Source organism: Oryctolagus cuniculus, chromosome 6 (assembly GCF_051225735.1).
Source record: "Oryctolagus cuniculus isolate XC-2025 breed Fujian yellow rabbit chromosome 6, ASM5122573v1, whole genome shotgun sequence".
In the NCBI taxonomy this organism is placed as follows: Eukaryota; Metazoa; Chordata; class Mammalia; order Lagomorpha; family Leporidae; genus Oryctolagus; species Oryctolagus cuniculus.
In genome coordinates, this window is record NC_142872.1 from 10,679,747 (window position 1) to 10,700,153 (window position 20,407).

General features: G+C 43.5%; 1 protein-coding gene across 4 annotated transcripts in view; it reads left to right on the forward strand.

Moving 5' to 3' along the window:
• Window positions 1-20,407, forward strand: part of HSD17B4 (hydroxysteroid 17-beta dehydrogenase 4) — a 90,746-nt gene that overhangs the window by 13,405 nt on the left and 56,934 nt on the right. For all 4 annotated transcript variants that reach the window (XM_008254935.5, XM_089334840.1, XM_089334838.1 and 1 more), the window contains 7 exons: window positions 2,311-2,418; window positions 5,036-5,095; window positions 6,316-6,337; window positions 6,444-6,490; window positions 8,043-8,127; window positions 9,621-9,808; window positions 18,173-18,264. In XM_008254935.5, the coding sequence (XP_008253157.2) occupies window positions 2,311-2,418; window positions 5,036-5,095; window positions 6,316-6,337; window positions 6,444-6,490; window positions 8,043-8,127; window positions 9,621-9,808; window positions 18,173-18,264 (602 nt within the window). The remainder of the gene's footprint in view (window positions 1-2,310; window positions 2,419-5,035; window positions 5,096-6,315; window positions 6,338-6,443; window positions 6,491-8,042; window positions 8,128-9,620; window positions 9,809-18,172; window positions 18,265-20,407) is intronic.

Consider the following 20,407-nt stretch of genomic DNA (forward strand, 5'->3'; position numbering starts at 1 on the left):
CATAAAAACTATTAGGTGCCTGTCTGAAAACACTGATTTAAAAAAACTGGCTGTTTCCTGTCATTTGAATAATCTTATGGAAGTGAACAATTGGTAGGAATTCAGCTTTTGAGAATCTAATCCCTTTGTTGCATCTCTGTGGGAGAATGTAAGCCTGTTTTCATTATCTTGTGTCTTTGTAGCATTTTTTGTTTGTAGTAAGACTGATAATATTATCAAGAAAAAAATCCTAGGTCACATTATGAAAAAGTCATTTCCTTAAAAACAAAGAAGTGAAGTGAAAATACGTTTGCCCCAGCTGGTGAGGTGGCTTTGGTTTTGTGTCAGTGCCATCCCTCTGCTCCTTAGCCGCTGGGTCCACTGTCAGTCTTCTGCAGTCCGGAAAAGGGATTGTTCTTGGATGTTGATTGCTAGAGGCCGAGAGAGGGGAGGGAGACGGGGAGTCTGGCTTAAAAAAAAGGCAGGGGGATGGGGTGTGGTTCTTCGTGGCATATACTAATCCAAGCTGTTAATAACCAGGGAAGCTCGGGTTAGGGACATGGGCACTTTCTGTACTGTTTCACAACAGTTTTATAAATGTAAAACTGTTCTGAAATAAAATTTTTTTTTAAAAAGGGACTGTTCTAAAGAAAATCCTATATTTTTCCAGTTTCGATGATCAGCAATATTAAAAGACATTAAACTTATTAATTAGTAGTCTTTTGATAGTCTTCAAAATCTGTGATAGTAATGCTACAAAAATGATTATTTCACTGTGTAAATTGATTGTCCTGAGTGTTTTTCCTAAATTCTTTCTTTTCCCAGTTACTTGGTATTGATCGGTGTATCTTTTTATTAGTCTCTACAACTTACTTTGTTGGTTTTGCCTTAAATTATTGTGTTAATTAACTTTGTTACTTTTCCTTATTTAATTTTGTGGGCCTTCATATATACTTGGTGCTAATAGGACCTGTGTATTTCAGCACAAAGTGGTTAAGTTAAAGTATTATCACATAGCTTTCAGTAGATGATAAACTCTTTGGGGACAAGTGTCATTCTTGTGCATTTGTGTGTTTCTCTGTAGATGTTCTTGCAAATAGTGAATCATCAGTTAATGTTTGTGGCTGTAATTGGATAAGGCGAGTTGTTGTAAATGTGGTCAGTTAAGCATATGAAGATGGAATCCTGGTATAACTTAGTGACTAGACATATACTAGCTTCGTAGGTAGCTTTTGAGCTGTTTAAATGTTAAATGAGTAGTTTTTATTTCTTTAATTGTAGAGTGTGACACAGTATGTCCTATGAAAATATGAAAGTATGCTTCTTTGCCTATTAGTTTAAAATCATGCTTTTTTTTTTTTTTTTTTAAAATCACTGTTCCTGTAACAAAAAGTTTTGTTGACAAGCAGAATACATGTCACGGTATGTCTTTAATCTGTACTGTTTGTTTTTTTGTGCTAAGAACGCTCAGTGTGAGATCTGCCATCCTAACAAGCTGTTAGAGGCACTGCGGTGCCCTCAGGGGCACAGGTCTGTGCAGCAGATATCTAGGGTGGTTTGTTGTGCAGAGTTGAAGTGTAGGCCCACTTCCAGCCTCTCCCCAGCCCCTGGCAAGCCCCGTACGTCTCTGATTCCGAGCGTGACTGTCTGGATATCTCATGTGAGTGGAACCTTGCGGCGCTTGTCCTTTGGTGACTGATGCGTCTCACGTAGCATCTTCAGGCTCACACACCTTGTCCTGTGTGGGAGGGTTTCCTTTTTAACGTTGGCTAGTGCTCCATTGCTGTTTACACCACGATTTCTGTATCTGTTCATCGGAGGGTGGGTGTTTCAGCGAGCATTGGTGTGCTACTGTGTTTTGTTGTTTGAAGAGAATTTCAGTTCTTCTTCCTTCTGATTTCAATTCTTTTGGATAAATAGTGAAAAGTGGAGTTTCTGGATAGCGTGGTAGTTTTTGCGTTTGACTTTTTGAGAAATGTCTATACCATACTTCTGTATATGTAATCCTAAAGGGGTTTTCACTTTTTTTTCTTCTTGCTAAAAAATGAGTTGAATCATGTTCTTTTTCTTCGGAAAAGAAAAAACGCATTGAAAAGTTTAAAATTCTGTGATGTGAACTTGCATTTAAGCATTTTTGCTGTTTGTTTAAATCCATATTGAAAAACAAATGTGTGTTTTCAAAAAATCTATAATCTGTGTATTTAGTGAGATGGGAAAAGGGCAGGAAGAAGCCGAGTCGATTGAAGACACACTCTACTAAGTAGAATTATGCTTCTAACTTGTGTTTCGAGGGAAAAAATTAATTGTTGTTTGCTTAATTTTGCATTGCAGTGAATGATTTAGGTGGAGACTTCAAGGGAGTTGGTAAAGGCTCTCAAGCTGCTGACAGAGTTGTTGAAGAAATAAGGAGGAGAGGTGGAAAAGCAGTGGCCAACTATGGTACGGTATTTGAGAGAACAATGCTATTTACTCTCTTTCAACTAATGCAGTTGCTCGTGCTAGTAATCTTTGAGCAGATATCTCATTGTTCCAGCATAATTTCGAAATTAGATTTTATGTAAGCCGGCTAGAGATCTTTGGTTACGTATTTTAAACCATTGATATAGATTGTTTCATAAGATCCTAACCATTTTTGTTCCTGTTTATTAATGAGCACATGATGTAACTATAGTAGATATGAATATACTCTTTCTCTTAAAACACTTGCTTTAGTTAAAAGAGCTTTTAACTAATGGTGTTAAATTTAGAGGAGTCTTAATCTTACATTTAAGAGTCAAGTAAGTGTAAGAAGTGAGATGTCCGCTTCGGTACTCAGGCTCCGTATTCCATCCTGCACAAGTGGTTCCCTGCTGTATGTAACTTTGTTTTCTTTGTAAAAACTTAAGGCTCAGAGGCATTAAATAAAACCACAGGAAGAAAACAGCAACCACTACCTTTCCGTTTGAAGTGCTGATCATAATAGTAAAATGAGTGTTTGTTTAATTCTTTTTTTGCAAACTAGGTGTTTTTGTTTGTTTGTTTGTTTTTTTTTTTTGACAGGCAGAGTGGACAGTGAGAGAGAGACAGAGAGAAAGGTCTTCCTTTGCCATTGGTTCACCCCCCAATGGCCGCTGTGGCCGGCGCACCACACTGATCCGAAGCCAGGAGCCAGGTGCTTTTCCTGGTCTCCCATGCAGGTGCAGGGCCCAAGGACTTGGGCCATCCTCCACTGCACTCCCCGGCCACAGCGGAGAGCTGGACTGGAGGAGGAGCAACCGGGACAGAATCTGGCACCCTGACCGGGACTAGAACCCAGGGTGCTGGCGTCGTAGGTGGAGGATTAGCCTAGTGAGCCGCAAACTAGGTTGTTTTATGGACCAGGAATAAAATAGGTTGATTTCATTTTGAAACTTCAGAGGACAGGAAATAAGATATGGGTTGAGTGTTCGATGGAATAATGAGACATTTTAGGAACTTTCAGTTAGACTTTGGAAATCTAACAAAAATGTTTTCAACTTAGAAATCTCTGGAATTTGAAAAGCCTGTTTGACAGATGAAAATTCCAGGCTTCCCCCACCCCAGTGTTTTTTTTTTTAAAGATTTTATTTATTTATTTGAGAGGTAGAGTTACAGACAGTGAGAGGGAGATAGAACTAGAAAGGTCTTTCATCTGCTGGTTCTCTCCCCAAACAACCCCAATGGCCGGAGCTGAGCTGGTCTGAAGGCAGGAACTACTTCTGGGTCTCACACGTGGGTGCAGGGGTCCAAGTGCTTGGGCCATCTTCTGCTTTCCCAGGCCATAGCAGAGAGCTGGATCAGAAGTGGAACAGCTGGGACTAGAACTGGCCCTCATATGGGATGCTGGCACTGCAGGCGGAGGATTAACCCACTGGGCCACAGCACCAGCCTGGGGCATTTTCTACTGCTTTCCCGGGCTATAGCAGAGAGCTGGATTGGAAGAGGGGCAGCTGGGACTCGCCCACGTTGGAAGCCAGCGCCACAGGCTGTGGGCGTGGAGGCCTTTGCACAGCCTGACCAGCTGCTGATAACAGAGCCATGAGATTTTGTGGAACTTTACTTTTTGTGGTTAGTGGTGCCGAAACAGTAGTCATGCCTCACCGTATGTACCTATTCTGCCTTGAACATGCTTTTTCTCTTTAAAGGAATACCTCCCTTTGTCCCAAATTCTCATTTGCATCCTTGAGGGGAGGTGCCCGTGTTGTTATTTAAAAATAAACATAAATTATGTGAAATTAAATATTCAGTTTGTCTGTCATACTTAGCCATATTTTAAACATTCAAAGGCCACATGTGGTTAGTTGGTGGCTGTTGTGTGTATGGTACAGAAATAAGACGTTTCTGTCTGTCTATAGAGAAAGTCGTATTGGGCAATGCTTTTTTCCATAGTGTTTGTCAAGTACTTTTTCCCTCCCCTCTTCCTTTCCCCTCTTTTCTTTATATGCTAAGAATTGCCTAGGATTTAAATGTTTTTTTTTTTTTTTATCTTTTATTTAATGAATATAAATTTCCAAAGTACGACTCATGTGTTACAATGGCTTCCCCCCCCATACCGTCCCTCCCACCCACAACCCTCCCCTTTCCCACTCCCTCTCCCCTTCCATTCACATCAAGATTCATTTTCGATTATCTTAATATACAGAAGATCAGCTTAGTATACCTTAAGTAAGTATTTCAACAGTTTGCTCCCACACAGAAACATAAAGTGAAAAATAATAGATGATTTTTTTTAAATGATGATGAAATCAGATCAGACCTATTGTCATGTTTAATCCCAGTGAGAGTCAAGTTGGGAATGGATTTAAATGTTTTGTAACATTAGATTATTTGTATTTTGATTAGTTATATGCCTGTTATGTGAATGTATTTTTCCTGGAAATGAATTTTATTGCGTGAACAGTAAAATGGAAAATGCATATTGAGAAAAAGTGTGCAAAGATCTTAAACATTTTTTACACCAAAATAAACTTGCTGTTTGATTCCCTTTTTCCTCACACTTTCTGTATGAGGAAGTGGTGTTGAGGAGGACTGACCTGGTGTCGTACTCTTCCCTCCCCAGATTCCGTGGAGGAAGGGGAGAAGCTTGTGAAGGCCGCCCTGGACGCTTTTGGAAGAATAGGTGATGTTTCTTTATGGTCCGAACAGAACACCTGCTTCACTTTTGTCCAGCAAATGTCGCTGGATAAAGGACTTTTAGATTTGTTTTGTAAATTGATTCATTATTTTGCTTATCCTGTCTTATTCCCTAAAGGACTTAGGGTTAGAGTTTTGTGGATTTGTGTGTTGAGCTTGTTTTTTTATTGCTTTGTGCACTCCAAGTTCTTTAAAAAGCTCACCCATATTTGCCAGTGCCCTTTTTACGGTAATTCAGCTGAGCCTCAGAGATGTGTATGAGATAAAATTAGTATTTAGGCAGTAGAAAGCCCTGTGTATTCTTTTGGATAATTGTAGCAACCTGCATTAGATGATCCACCATCATGCAAGTTAATTAAGATGAATTGCATACAGTAAAACATCTTCCTTTTCAAGAAGCATTTCAGATACATTGCAGAGTCCTTGTCTGTCTCATCTTCTGACTTTCCCAGTTTAGTTTTGTACACTCTTCGTACAAGGTTGTGGAGTTACTAGAGGTAAAGATTTTTGCAGATAGCTCAGCATGCATACAATCTGAAACACATGATTTTTGGTGAGTTGAATGTGCACCCTCCTTTTCTTGTCTGGTTGAGTAGTTTTGTTTTTCTGATTTTGTTTGGTTGGCTTCATCAGAGCCAGCTTCACATACTGTCTGGTAGAGGGGTAGAGTCCATGAGGCTGTGAAGTCACAGGGTGGAAGTAGCCACAAGATGGTGACTGAACCTTAAACAATAAGAATTTTTGTGATATCCAAGTATCAGGATAGGGCATTAGTTTCGAATGTGTCAAGGTAGACTATTAGTTTCTAACTTTAATGTTTCTTTTTGGGATTTTAAATGGCAAACCTTTGGGAAAGTACTTTCACCATGCAGCTTTCCAAATGAATATTGGGTTAAGGTAAAGGATGGCTTCTATTTCCAGTCTTCAGAAGCTGAGAGCTGTGCAGCGGCCCGTCTTCTGGTGGAAGGTGGAGGTGGGAGCACTTAGCGAGAGAGGAAGGTGCTGGCGGAATGCAGTACTTGTGCATTTGTGAGCTGGGTTTTCCTGCTGTAGATACTTGGTTTGGTTTTGACAGGCCTCCCTACCTCTGACATTTAGTTTTCTATGGAGAGCAGGGACCGGTTTTTAAAGAATGGTGAGTTTTAAGCAAATGCAGATTAATGTACTTGCTTTGATCTTTGTGACGTGTGTCTTCTTGTGTTGTAGATGTTGTGGTCAACAATGCTGGGTGAGTTTTTCTTTATTCCTTTTTATTAAAGTAATGTGCATGCAGCTGTCTTTTCAATTATGTAGCTTCCATCCCTTTGTAACCCCATATAATATCAATTTTTCAGAATTCTGAGAGACCGTTCCTTTGCTAGGATAAGTGATGAAGACTGGGGTAAGTTATTTTTAACGAGTCTCTGTAGAACAGACTTATCCATTTAGCCTTTTTAAATATTTGATATGTTTATACATTTGAGGAAAAGTTACCTTACTATCCTACTTGTGCTGCTGCTACTATAAGAGGTGAATAAGCTGTGTACGGAAAACAATGAATACTTGGAAGTAACCTTTTTTTCTGGCATTCGATAATTAAAAACAAAATTAATCGTTCGGCAGTCTGTCTCTACAAGGATTTTGTTTGTTTCCATTCAGGAGAAATAAATAAATGCTGGCACTGCCCAGCAGTGTTCACTTCCTTCTCCGAGCCTTTCGCTTGCTTCCCCGGCTGTGCGGCTCTTTGTTCAGAGCAAAAGCAGGAAGTGGAAGGCAGTGCAGGGCAGTAAAGATGATGGAGATCTGAGAACACGCTGGACAAAACCTAGCTTCTAGTAAGGAGGACAAGAGTCCCTCTTCCCCTGGCACATCATAGAGACTGAGTTTGGAAAGTGAACACATCACTGTTAAATTTTTTTTATTTGCTCTTTTTTCTCTTTACACTCATTGACCGTCAGAATTAAAACAAGTGCACGGAGGTGCCCGTGGCACTGGCCGGCCTGGCACCAGAGGTGCGACGCTGGCATCACTGTTTGTAGTTGTGCCTCTGGGGAGCGCCTTCAGAAGTTCTTGTGGAAGAAGCGAAGCATCTTTGTGACTTAGAATCAGACGAAGGAGAGCTCTTAGTTTCCACTTCGTTTGTAATGACTTGAATAAATAAAGAAGCAAGGAAAGATGCTGGCAAAGGCGGCCTGTGTCGCTATTTCCTGGAGCTGTGGTGGGACCGGGGGGTTTCTTTCTTGACTTTGTCCTGCTGAGTCAACCACTCCTGAGTGCCCTGTTCTGTTTTCAGTGTTTGTTTTCATTGCTACTTTCTTCTTCTATGATAAACATAAAAATATTTGTTAGAACTCCAGAGTGAAACAGAAATAAGTAAGAATGGTTAGAACAACAATAAAAACCTTGACAGTTAAATAAAAATAGATCCTGAGATGTCTGTCTGAACAGGGTTCCCTCGTGGTCTGTATTGAAACCCTGAAAGCAGGTGCTCTTCTACCTCCCAAACTCATTTGCAAACCTTAGTAAAAATAGGAATGGAGTATTTTATAAATATTTGTTGGTGACGAGCGGTGTCACTTATGATTATGCTTTGGCTGATGTTAGATTTGAGTGCCAATTATATATGTGACATTCTTGGATATTGTTGGTACCAAGTTTTTATGTAAAATAAGCATAAATCAGACATGGTATTGTACTGAGATGTAAATAAGGATCACCATAATTTTATAAATTACAGGGAAACTTGTGTTAAGTATGGATATGAACTGTTGACTGGTAACGCCTAATTGTAACAAAAGCGAAAATAGTTACTCAGAAAGGAATGAGACAATCGGCGATTTTGAATGCTGGGTATGAAATGAGCATGTTTATATTAGGAAAGCATGGGTTAAGTTGATTTTTAGACACGTGTAACTTTTGACAAGACGTGTATTAAGGCTCACTTCTCGCTTCAGATATAATCCATCGAGTTCATCTGCGGGGCTCCTTCCAGGTGACTCGGGCCGCGTGGGACCACATGAAGAAGCAGCGCTACGGAAGGTGCGGTTGCATGTTGCGTCGGGCGCTGTGGAGGATGGTGTGTGTGCTCGCTGCAGCGAGGGGTTGTACAAAGTGAGGGAGGGATTGCTTGCATTGAGGAGAACATGAGATATTTACAGGCTTTTAAAATGTTGTTTTGGTATGTGTGCTTTTCAGTAAGTTGGTGCCATTTAGTCACAGATGAGCTCAGTAGCCTTGTATTTCTTCTCATCCCCTACTTTTCATTCTTAATGATTTCCTGCTGTTCTCTAGCATTTAGAAGGTCGTGCATGGCCGGCGCCGCGGCTCACTAGGCTAATCCTCCGCCTAGCGGCGCCGGCACACCGGGTTCTAGTCCCGGTTGGGGCGCCGGATTCTGTCCCGGTTGCCCCTCTTCCAGGCCAGCCCTCTGCTGTGGCCAGGGAGTGCAGTGGAGGATGGCCCAGGTGCTTGGGCCCTGCACCCCATGGGAGACCAGGAAAAGCACCTGGCTCCTGGCTCCTGCCATCGGATCAGCGCGGTGTGCCGGCCGCAGTGCGCTGGCCGCGGCGGCCATTGGAGGGTGAACCAACGGCAAGGGAAGACCTTTCTCTCTCTGTCTCTCTCTCTCTCACTGTCTACTCTGCCTGTCAAAAAATAAAAAAAAATAAAAAAAAAAAAAAATAAATAAAAAAATAAAAAATAAAAATAAAAAAAATAAAAAAAGAAGGTCGTGCAGCCACTGAGGATTCAGCTGTGGGTGATTCTGTAACCAAAATGTCCTTTTGTGTGTCTAGTGATCAGTTGGGAGTGGCTGTTTCTTGCTGGTTGGTAATGGCCAGGCAGGAGTTAGTCTTTGTCAACAGCCACAGAGCTGTAGGGCTTCTCGCGAGTGCTCCTGTCAGTAACTCAGGTGTGGCTGTGCTAGGGCACTTACTCCATGCGGTCTGTTGCATGGGGGTGCCGGTCATCCCTGTTAATTGAGGGTTCACATACCCGCTCTAGAATCACATTGTTTGTGCTGCTGTTCTCAGTAGAGATTTAGAGCTTGTCCTCACTCCGGCACTTCTTGAGAATAAGTGAGATGATTTATTTTCCTTGGTCTGAGTCGAGTGAGCGAGGTTGGGTCAGGCTGAGCTGGCATTGTTTTGATGAGTCACTCAGTATGATTCAGACAGAGTGGGGTGGAAGGGCGAAGCGTGAAGAGCTGGGAACGCCTGCTCTCATGTTTCATGCAGAAAGTTCAACTTACATATTGCTGGTTCGTTTTGTGTCTTTAAATGTTGCTGTTGTTGATAGATAATGAATATACCTTATTATACTTAAATTCATTTGGTTCTGATGGAAGATTCTTTTCAAAACCGTTGAATCTTGTTGAATTTGCAGAGATTACTTTTATATTCATCATGACCATGAGAAGCTAGTGACAGTACCCAGAGTTGATTTTGAGGATCTCATACTGCAGAATGGGGCGAGAGTTGTAGCGTTGTCAGAGAGTGGGAAAGTTGACCTCGAGAGACTGATTTTCATTTCAGGATCATTATGACTTCATCCGCCTCAGGAATTTACGGCAACTTTGGCCAGGCAAATTACAGCGCTGCCAAGCTGGGCACTCTGGGCCTGGCAAATACGCTTGCCATCGAAGGCAGGAAGAGCAACATTCACTGTAACACGATCGCCCCGAACGCCGGATCGCGGATGACCCAGACGGTCATGCCTGAAGGTAGGCAAGCGTACGCGTTTCTACGCGGTGACCCACGTGGCTGCAGGGGGTGGCCTTTGCAAAAGTAGTGGGTTTTCTGAGTACGTACAAAAAAAAGAAATTATTTGGTTTGTTACTTCAAGAACATTCTGTGTAACCTGTGTTATTGTGGTCAATTACAAAAAGCACAAATGAGAAAAAGACCCATTTTACCACACTGAAGTAAGCTCTTGTTTTTTCGTCTACATACAAACATGCACGCGCGCACACACACACACACATTTGAAAGTATAGAATAATAACAGTATTATTGTTTATAATGATTACCATTTTGGCCGGCGCCACGGCTCACTTAGCTAAACCTCTGCCTGTGGCACCAGCATACCGGGTTCTAGTCCCAGTTGGGGCGCCGAATTCTGTCCTGGTTGCTCCTCTTCCAGTCCAGCTCTCTGCTGTGGCCCGGGAAGGCAGTGGAGGATGGCCCAAGTGCTTGGGCCCTGCACCCCATGGGAGACCAGGAGAAGCACCTGGCTCCTAGTTTTGGAACGGCGCAGCGCACCGGCCGTAGTGGCCATTTTGGGGGTTAACCAATGGAAGGAAGACCTTTCTGTCTGTCTCTCTCCCTCTCACTGTCTAACTCTGCCTGTCAAAAAAAAAAAAAAATTACCATTTTGAAAATAGACTCTGTAGAGTAGTTAGATGTACAGAAAAACTGGGCAGATAATGCAGAGTTCCCATACACCGCCACCCTCCACTCAGTTTCCGCTTTTTTTTTTTTTTTTTTTGACAGGCAGAGTGGAGGACAGTGAGAGAGACAGAGACAAAGGTCTTCCTTTGCCGTTGGTTCACCCTCCAATGGCTGCTGCGGCCGGCGCACTGCGCTGATCCGAAGGCAGGAGCCAGGTGCTTCTCCTGGTCTCCCATGGGGTGCAGGGCCCAAGCACTTGGGCCATCCTCCACTGCACTCCCTGGCCACAGCAGAGAGCTGGCCTGGAAGAGGGGCAACCGGGACAGAATCCGGTGTGCCGGCGCCGCAAGGCGGAGGATTAGCCTAGTGAGACACGGCGCCGGCCAGTTTCCGCTGTTCTTAACATCTTGCTGGGGTTTGGTGTATTTCTTTTATTTTTTGACAGGCAGAGTGGACAGTGAGAGAGAGAGACAGAGAGAAAGGTCTTCCTTTGCCGTTGGTTCACCCTCCAATGGCTGCCGCGGCTGTGGCCGGCGCACCGCGCTGATCCGAAGCCAGGAGCCAGGTGCTTTTCCTGGTCTCCCGTGGGGTGCAGGGCCCAAGCACCTGGGCCATCCTCCACTGCCCTCCCTGGCCACAGCAGAAAGCTGGCCTGGAAGAGGGGCAACCGGGACAGAATCCGGCGCCCCGACCGGGACTAGAACCCGGTGTGCCGGCGCCGCTAGGCGGAGGATTAGCCTAGTGAGCCGCGGCGTCGGCGGTGTATTTCTTAGACTGATGAACTGGTGTTGATCCATTCTTGTTAGCCGAAGTTTGTAGTTCATGCTTGGATTCACATTTGTATTGTGCAGTTGTGTGGCCTTTCACAAATGCACAGAAACTTCTGTTTGTGGAGGGCTTCATTATCCTCTGGGTCTCACTTGTTTCTCTCCCCTGTTCCTCTGGAGTGCCTGGGGAGGTTGGAGCGGTTTCTTGTGGTGTTCAGGAAGTCCTATGGTATGGATGTGCCACAGTTTGTTTATTGAGGAGAATCTTGATAGCTTCCAGTTTTGGGCAGTTCTGAATGAAGCTACTGTAGACGTTCATGTGCAGGCTTTCGTGTGAACATTAGGTTTTCAACTCGTTTGAGAAGGGGTTGCTGGATGGTGTGCTAAGACTTGGTGTAGCTTTCTAAGATACTGCCATACTCTTCCAAAGTTGGCTGCACCATTTTGCATTCCCTTGAGCGAAGCACGCGGATTCCTGTTGCGCCTCGGCTTTGGCTGCATTTGTCGTCAGTGGTCGGGCGTCATTCTGGTCGGTGTGTAGTGTACCTCTTGGTTGCTTTAGTTTGCAGTTCCCGAATGATGTGGTATTAAGCATTTCCCCATGTTTGTTTGCCTTTTATCTTTGGCAAAAATGTCTCTTTAGATCTTGGGGCTGTTTTTGGCTGTTTTTTTTTTTATTGTCTAGAGTTCTTTGTGTATTTCTTAAGCTAGTCTTTTATCAGGTGCTTGTTTTGCAAGTACTTTTCGCCCAGCCTGTGGCTTGCCTTCCTGTTCTCTTCATGGCCTTTGCTTTAGAAGGATAAAATCCCTGGGTACAGAATTCTAGGGTGGTGGCCTTTCTCCCTGACCCTTTGCAGAGATGGGTTCACTTCCCTGTCCTCTGTTACGCGGCTCTGAAGTGGAGTCTGGTGCAGCTCCTGTGCTTGCTCCTCTGTAGCTGAGGTCTTTATCCCTCCGCTTCTCCCGAGATTGTCTCCTTGTCGCAGCTTTTTCTGCACCTTGGATATGGCACACATAGGTGGAGATGATTGCTTGGTGACCTCTGAGTTTCCTACATCTGTGGTCTTGTTAATTTTGGATAACTCTCAGCCATCATCACTTTAGATATTGCTTCTGCTTTTCTTCTCTGGAATTCCCATTGTACACCTGTTAGGTCGTTTATTATAGCCCACAGGTCCTGGACACTCTGTTCATTTTCCTCCCTGCGTTTCAGTTCAGGGATTTTGCTTTCAACGTGTCTTCAGACTGTCTTTGATCATGTTTCTTATTGCGGTTTTGATTTCTAGTGTTGGTTTTTGATTCTTTCTCTTTCCGTCTCTCTTCTCAGAGTGCCCATTCTGTTCTTATGTGTGGTCCAGTTTTTCCATCGTAGTTATTCAGGTTCTCTGTCTGCTGATTGGCAGATTTCTGCCATGTTTGGATCTGGTTCTGAGGGTTCCTTTGTCTCTCTAACCTTTTAGCATGTCTTTTAGCATGCCTTGTGTTTCTTTGTGGAAAGCTGAACGTTATATAATGTGTTGTAGGAAATGAGATAAATAGACTTTTAATATGAAGTTTTATGCTTATAGTGCTGGTTCTGTTATTTTTTAATCCTCATAGCATTGTTATGTACTGTGTTTTTGTTTGGGGAATTGCTTTTTTTTTTTTCCTATGCAATCTCATGTCTACTGTGTTGCCATAATTCATTTTCACTGCCGTAAAATAGCCTGTTTGTGAATTTACTTAATCCTTGCTAATGAATGTCTGGATTTGTTTTTAGCTTACTTTTCTGAAAAGTGTTACCATTCTATTCTAGACACGACTGATCTTAAACCCACTGGTTCACTCCCCAGATGCCCACAACAGCTGGGGCTGAACCAGGCCAAAGCCAGGGGCCTGGAACGGATCGTTTTCCTGGAGCTGTGGTAGTGATGGAGAGGGAGCACCATGCTTGAGCAGTACTTCCTTTCCCTCAGGATGTGCGTTAGCAGGAAGCTGGAATGGCGAGCAGAGCTGGGGCTGGAACTCAAGCGCTCCTTTATGGAGTGTGGGCATTCCAAGCAGCATCTGGACGGCCACACCAAATGCCTGCCCCCAGTGTTGCCTTTCTGGTAATGTGTCCTGGGTCACGGGAACAGGGTTTTTTCTAGAATGTGTGCTTAGAAGTAAAACTGCTGGAGCCGGCACTGTGGCATAGCGGGTAAAACTGGTTCCTGCAGTGCCGGCATCCCATATGTGTGCCAGTTTGAGTCCTTGCTGCTCCACTTCCGATCCAGCGCTCTGCTATGGCCTAGAAAAGCAGCAGGGGAGGGCCCAAGTCCTTTGGCCCCTGCACCCATGTTGGAGAGCCAGAAGAAGCTCCTGGCTTCCGGCTTCATATCAGTCTAGCTCCTGCCATTGCAGCCATCTTGGGAGTGAACCAGTGGATGGAAGACCTCTCTTCCTGTCTATCTGCCTCTGCCTCTCTCTAACCCTGCCTGTTAAATTAAAAAAAAAAAAATTAAATTGCTGAGTCACACAGCATGAAATAGTAGGCTTAAGATAATGCTAAATTATTTTCAATTTAGTTAAACCAAGTTAACATCCAGCAGTGATTACACAGTTTTCACTCCTCAAAATTCCTTAGTACCAGTCCTTATATATTCTCTTTTATTTATCTTGAAATGTATAGAAATGTATATATTTCACCTTGGTTCTTTTATTTTTTTTAAAGATTTATTTATTTATTTGAAAGTCAGAGTTACACAGAAAGAGAGAGGCAGAGAAAAAGAGAGAGAGGTCTTCCATCCGCTGGTTCACTCTCCACATGGCCGCAATGGCCGGGGCCACACCGATCGGAAGCCAGGAGCCAGGAGCTTCTTCATCCAGTGCAGGGGCCCAAGGACTTTGGCCCTCCCCTGCTGCTTTCCCAGGCCATAGCAGAGAGCTGGATCTGAAGTGGAGCAGCCGGGACTCAAACCGGCGGCCGTATGGGATGCCAGTGCTTCAGGCCAGGGCGTTAACCTGCTGCGTTGGCCCCTGCCTTGGTTCTCGAATGCCATGACCACAGTTCCAAGGTGACAGTTATTTTTCTCAACGCTCGGTTGAAACCATTCGACTCTCACCTGGTGTCTTTGTTGAATTGTCATTTCTTTGAAGGCACTTTGTCCTCTCTGGTGCTTTATTATTTCTTTTGTGTGTGTGTGTGTGTGTGTGTGTGTATGTGTGTGTGTGTTTTCTTCTTTCATTGATTTTCTTTGGAGTATGTTTCCAGTGTGAGTGGCTCACATCGTGGTTTTTTGATGTGTGGACTCAGGGTTTGTGTTTGTAATTTTGTAAGTTTTCTAGTTTTTTACCATTCATCATGAAGTGTTACTGCGCCATTCCCTTCTTTCTTCCTCAGTGTCAGTTAGCTGCATCTTAAACTTAATTCTGCCTTCTGGCCGGCGCCGCGGCTCACTAGGCTAATCCTCCGCCTAGCGGCGCCGGCACACCGGGTTCTAGTCCCGGTCGGGGCGCCGGATTCTGTCCCGGTGGCCCCTCTTCCAGGCCAGCCCTCTGCTGTGGCCAGGGAGTGCAGTGGAGGATGGCCCAGGTGCTTGGGCCCTGCACCCCATGGGAGACCAGGAAAAGCACCTGACTCCTGGCTCCTGCCATCGGATCAGCGCGGTGCGCCGGCCGCAGCGCGCCGGCCGCGGCGGCCATTGGAGGGTGAACCAACGGCAAAGGAAGACCTTTCTCTCTGTCTCTCTCTCTCACTGTCCACTCTGCCTGTCAAAAAAAATAAAAAAAAATAAAATAAAATAAAAAAAAATAAAATAAAAAAAATTAATTCTGCCTTCTGTTCTCTTGACTTTGCTTCTGTATTCCTGTGTCCTTGTCTCCTGTGTGCGTTCTGGGTAACTTCATCAAATACATCTTCCATTTCACTAAAGCACCGTTCAGCTGTGTCTGTCTGTATTTAATTTAACACTGATTTTTTGCTTTCAGCACCTCTTCCCTTCCTACTTTGCCAAATGTACTCTGCCTACCTGCCTGCCCCTTACAGTTCCTTGTTGTTGGCTTGCCATTGTGATTGTATTCTTTCTTAATCAATAGCTAGCTTTTCCATATTTTTAAAATTTCAAGAGAGCTGTTCCATTGTAGTTTGTTGTTTCTTTTGAATTTTATTCACACTGGCTTTCCTTCCTATGTGCTTGGGGACTTTTAATCAAGAGCCCTTTACCTGATTTTAATCTGTGTTCATTTCATTCTGTGTTTTAATTGGTGATGTTTTCAGAGATGATTTATCTGTGCTACTGCTGATAATCTGGAGTCATAACCAATCTTGGTCTACTCCATGAAAGTTGAGTTTCGTGCAACAGAATTTTAGGCTCTGTTCTTGAGACAACACTGCACTCCCTGCAGTGTGATGCTAAGTACTCTTTTTTTTTTTTAAAGATTTATTTATTTACTTGAAAGAGTTACACAGAGAGAGAAGGAGATGCAAAGAGAGAGAGGTCTTCCATCCGCTGGTTCACTCCCCAGATGGCTGCAGCGGCCAGAGCTGTGCTGATCCGAAGCCAGGAGCCAGGAGCCTCCTCCGGGTCTCCCACACAGGTGCAGGGGTCCAAGGACTTGGACCATCTTCTACTGCTTTCCCAGGCCATAGCAGAGAGCTGGATCGGAAGTGGAGCAGCCAGGACACAAACCAGCGCCTGTATGGGACGCTGGCGCTGCAGGCTGTGGCTTTACAGGCTATGCCACGGTGCTGGCCCCTAAGTACTCTTTTTTATCACTTTTTCTTAGGGACTATCTGTTTTATCTCAGCAGTGTTTTTAAAGAATCTCATTTCTGGTAGCCATTTTGTTGCTCAGGGTGCTTCGCTTACTCTAATGCTAGCTCTGCTAACATTGGATATTGTGGAAGAACTTCATTGAATGAATCAAAGTTCTAATTTTGATTTCATGTAGCTTTATGTCCTACTGGCTCTGGGACTTCTCAGACATTTTATTTATCTTTATGTATCCTCTTGAGCCTTTTTATTTATTTGTTTATAAAACTGAATTTAATAGGTGCTGGATAACATAGGAATTTGAGAATGAACTGAAAGAAAGAACATTTGCTTATAAAATTCGTGGTAATATATGAAGCATTTTTATATGTGGCTTTTGTTCTTCAGCCTCTCCTGAGATAAATGATGCTCAGCTGGATTTTGTAGATGTATTTATTTTGCACTTATTATGATGTTGGTCATCTCAAATACTTGAATATAAATATCCTTTTACTTTCACTTTTGCCAAGTGTTATATGGGAAGTGAGAAGAATGTTATATATTGAGGTGAATGGTATATAGGTTAAGGATTTGTTTTGTTGTGTAATTTGGAGTCTACCATTTGTTTCTCCTCATGTTTTTTTTTTGTATTTTTTTATTTTTATTTTTTGACAGGCAGAGTGGACAGTGAGAGAGAGAGACAGAGAGAAAGGTCTTCCTTTTCCATTGGTTCACCCCCCAAATGACCGCTACGGCTGGCACACCACACTGATCCGAAGCCAGGAGTCAGGTGCTTCTCCTGGTCTCCCACGGGGTGCAGGGCCCAAGCACTTGGGCCATCCTCCACTGCACTCCCGGGCCACAGCAGAGAGCTGGCCTGGAAGAGGGGCAACCGGGACAGAATCCGGCATCCCGACCAGGACTAGAACCCGGTGTGCTGGCGCCGCAATGTGGAGGATTAGCCTGTTGAGCCGCGGCGCCGGCTCTCCTCATGTTTTTAATGGAGAAGGAACAGTGTGCCTTTGGATTGCTTGCATACCTGAGAGCTTGTAGGAGCTATAAAGTGAGAAGTTTTTGAAGCTGCTGTTTAATTTCCAGGGACTGTAAAGGCATCTTTATTACTTTAGCTTCAGAATATAAAATTATATTTTGTCATTTTACAATTAAATTTTTGCATATGCTTGATGCTTTAGGTAGGATTATAAGGTATTTGAGGTATTGTAAGCTATAATTGTATGTCATCTGAGCCCTGGAACAACTTGATAGAATAGACATGGAGAGCATTTTAATTACCAGTGTCCTGATGAGGAAGACAGCAGGGGCCCAGGGGAGGTGACTTACGTGCTCAGGTTCCTGAGTTGCCTGCATGTAGGTCCAGCACTAAAACCATGTCTTCTTTCTTTGTGTGTTCTAAGCTGCTTACAGAAAGTACGCAATGAATAACTAGTTCTGGCACTTGTTCTTAAACTTGTTATTCATCAGTGAGAGTTGCAAGGTCTGTCAGTCATTGTCTGCCTTCAGGATTGTCAAGCCCGTGTTGTTAAGTAGCTGGGAGCGTGTAATAGCCCTGGGGTTGAGTGGTAGTTCAGTCTTTCCTCTTGAATGGTTTTGCTCACCAGTCTTTGCCCAGGCAGCTGTTCTTCTCCTGAATAGTATGATACCCACCTTGGCAAAGGATGTCTGATGCCTATGATTGCATTTACTTTTAAAGATTTATTTATTTGTTTGAAAAGAAGGATGACAGAAAGGTAGAGACAGAGATGGAGAGAGTTCTTCCATCTGCTGGTTCACTTCCCAAATGGCTGCCAACAGCTGGGTGTTGGCCATTCCAAAGCCAGGAGCCGGAAACTCTAGCCTGCTCTCTCTCACGGGTGACAGGTGCCCAGGTACTTGGGCCGTCATCTGCCGCTTTTCCAGTGCATGGGCAGGAAGCTGGATCAGAATTGGAGTAGCCAGGACTGGCGCTGGCACTCTTAGCTGGGGTGCGGGCAGCTCAGCCCGCTGCACTGCAGTGTCCACCTCCGTGCCAACAGTGTCAGAGCCTGGGAGTGCTTCCGGATTCCTTCACTGGGGTGGAAATGTTAGAGTAGTCATACATATCTAACGCTATTCTTACAGTTAAGAATTCGGTGAACTACCTGTGTAAAAAATTTTCAGAATGTAAAGTGATTGATTAAATGTATATATGTTCTTCCCTTTTCTTTTTGCCTTCCTTCCAGACCTTGTTGAAGCCCTGAAGCCCGAGTATGTGGCTCCCCTGGTCCTTTGGCTTTGCCATGAGAGCTGTGAGGAGAATGGCAGCTTGTTTGAGGTATTCTACAGCTTCCTGTTTTCTTCTGAAGCAGTATTTGTATCATTAAATATAAAGACTGATTTTAAAATTAGTATTTATTTTCCAGTTACTTACATTTGTAAATGGACTCAGCAGTTGACATGACTTATATTTTGATACTCTGTGTATGTCACTGAGGAATAAGTGTTGACTAGTGTCCTTTTTGAAAATGTAGCAGCAGCTTTTTAAATTTTATTTTTCCTTAGTTTTCTAACATTCTTATCAAATAAATTCTTATCAAATAATTCTTATCAAATAAATAATCAAATAAAAAATTCTTATCAAATAAATGTGGCTGGCTTGATGTAGTCACATATAGAAAGTAAAAAAATTCATGGAAAATATGTATTATGAATAACTGTGCATGGATTTCCAGTACTTTTTTGCACCCAGATAAGCTTGTCTTTTAATTCAGTGTACCCTGTGAAGTTTTTACAGCCCCGTCTTAGGAAGTGAAGGGCGGTAGAAGGACAGAACTGGGGCTTTCAAGTCATCTGGGCCAGATGTGAGTTCTTACTGTGACAACTGCTGGGTTGCTGCATTAGTAAATAAAGTAACCCTGAGTTTTGTTTTCCTGGGGTGCGTGGCCAAGTGTGTAGCAGTCACCCCCTCACTATGAATGATTATAACAAAAATTCAGCCCATGTGTGATAGATCGATAAATCTAACTTACTGTTTGTTTTAATTTTAAAAGTAAATTTTTCTGTTTTTCCCTATGCAAAGTTTTAAATGTTGGAAAATAAAAACCACACAGTTCCACCATCCAGTGAGATTATTTATTTATTTGAAAAAGGCAGCATTAGAGAGTAAGAGAGTAAGCAGGAGGGAGAGACAATGAGAGAGAGAGATCTTCCATCCATGGGTTCACGCCCCAGATGGCCACAATGACTAGGATTGTGCCAGCTCAAAGCCAAGAGCCAAAAACTTCTTCCTGGTCTCCGTTGTGGGCGACGGGCCCAAGCACTTGGGCCATCTTCCACTGCCTTTCCAGGCTGTTACCAGGGGGCTGGATTGAAAGTGTTGCAGCTGGGACTCAAACTGGCACCCATATAGGATGCCAGCCTCACAGGTGGCGTCTTCACCTGCTATGCCACATTACTGGCCCCGAGATCGATTTTTTTTTTTTTTTAAATTTTCTCTCATCAGTTATCTTTAATCAAGCTAAATTGTTCTATCTGAAAAAAATCAGTCAAAATCAATCTTTTCATTTGTTCAATTAAACAGTATTTAGGCTCTAAATCATTTCTTTCTTTTTTTTTTTTTAAGAAAGCTTTTATTTAATGAATACAAATTTCATAGGTATAGCTTTAGGAATATAGTGGTTCTTCCCCCCCCATACCCGCTCTCCCACCCCCACTCCCGTCCCACCTCCTGCTCCCTCTACCATCCCATTCTTCATTAAGATTCGTTTTTAATTAACTTTATATACAGAAGACCAACTCCATACTAAGTAAAGACTTCCACAATTTGTACTCACACACACACACGAAGTATAAAGTACTGTTTGAACACAAGTTTTACAGTTAATTCTCATAGTAGAACTCATTAAGGACACAGGTCCAACAGGGGGAGTAAGTGCACAGTGACTCCTGTTGATTTAACAGTTAAACTCTTATTTTTTTTAAAGATTTATTTATTTATTTGGAAGAGTTACACAGAGAGAGGAGAGGCAGAGAGAGAGAGAGAGAGAGGTCTTCCACCCGATGGTTCACTCCCCAATAGGCCACAGTGGCCAGAGCTGTGCTGACCTGAAGCCAGGAGCCAGGAGCTTCCTTTGGGTCTCACATGCAGGTGCAGGGGCCCAAGGCCTTGGGCCATTTTCTACTGATTTCCCAGGCCATAGCAGAGAGCTGGATTGGAAGTGGAGTAGCCAGGGCTCTTACTGGCGCCCATATAGGATCTGGTGCTTCAGTCTAGGGCGTGAATGCGCTGTGCCACAGTGATCACCTGACTCTTGACATGAGCTGCCAAGACTATGGAAGTCTTGAGTCCACACACTGTCTGTATTTAGACAGGGCCATAAGTAAAGTGGAAATTCTCTCCTCCCTTCAGAGAAAAGTACCTCCTCCTTCTTCTTTTTTTTTATTTTTTTGACAGGCAGAGTGGACAGTGAGAGAGAGAG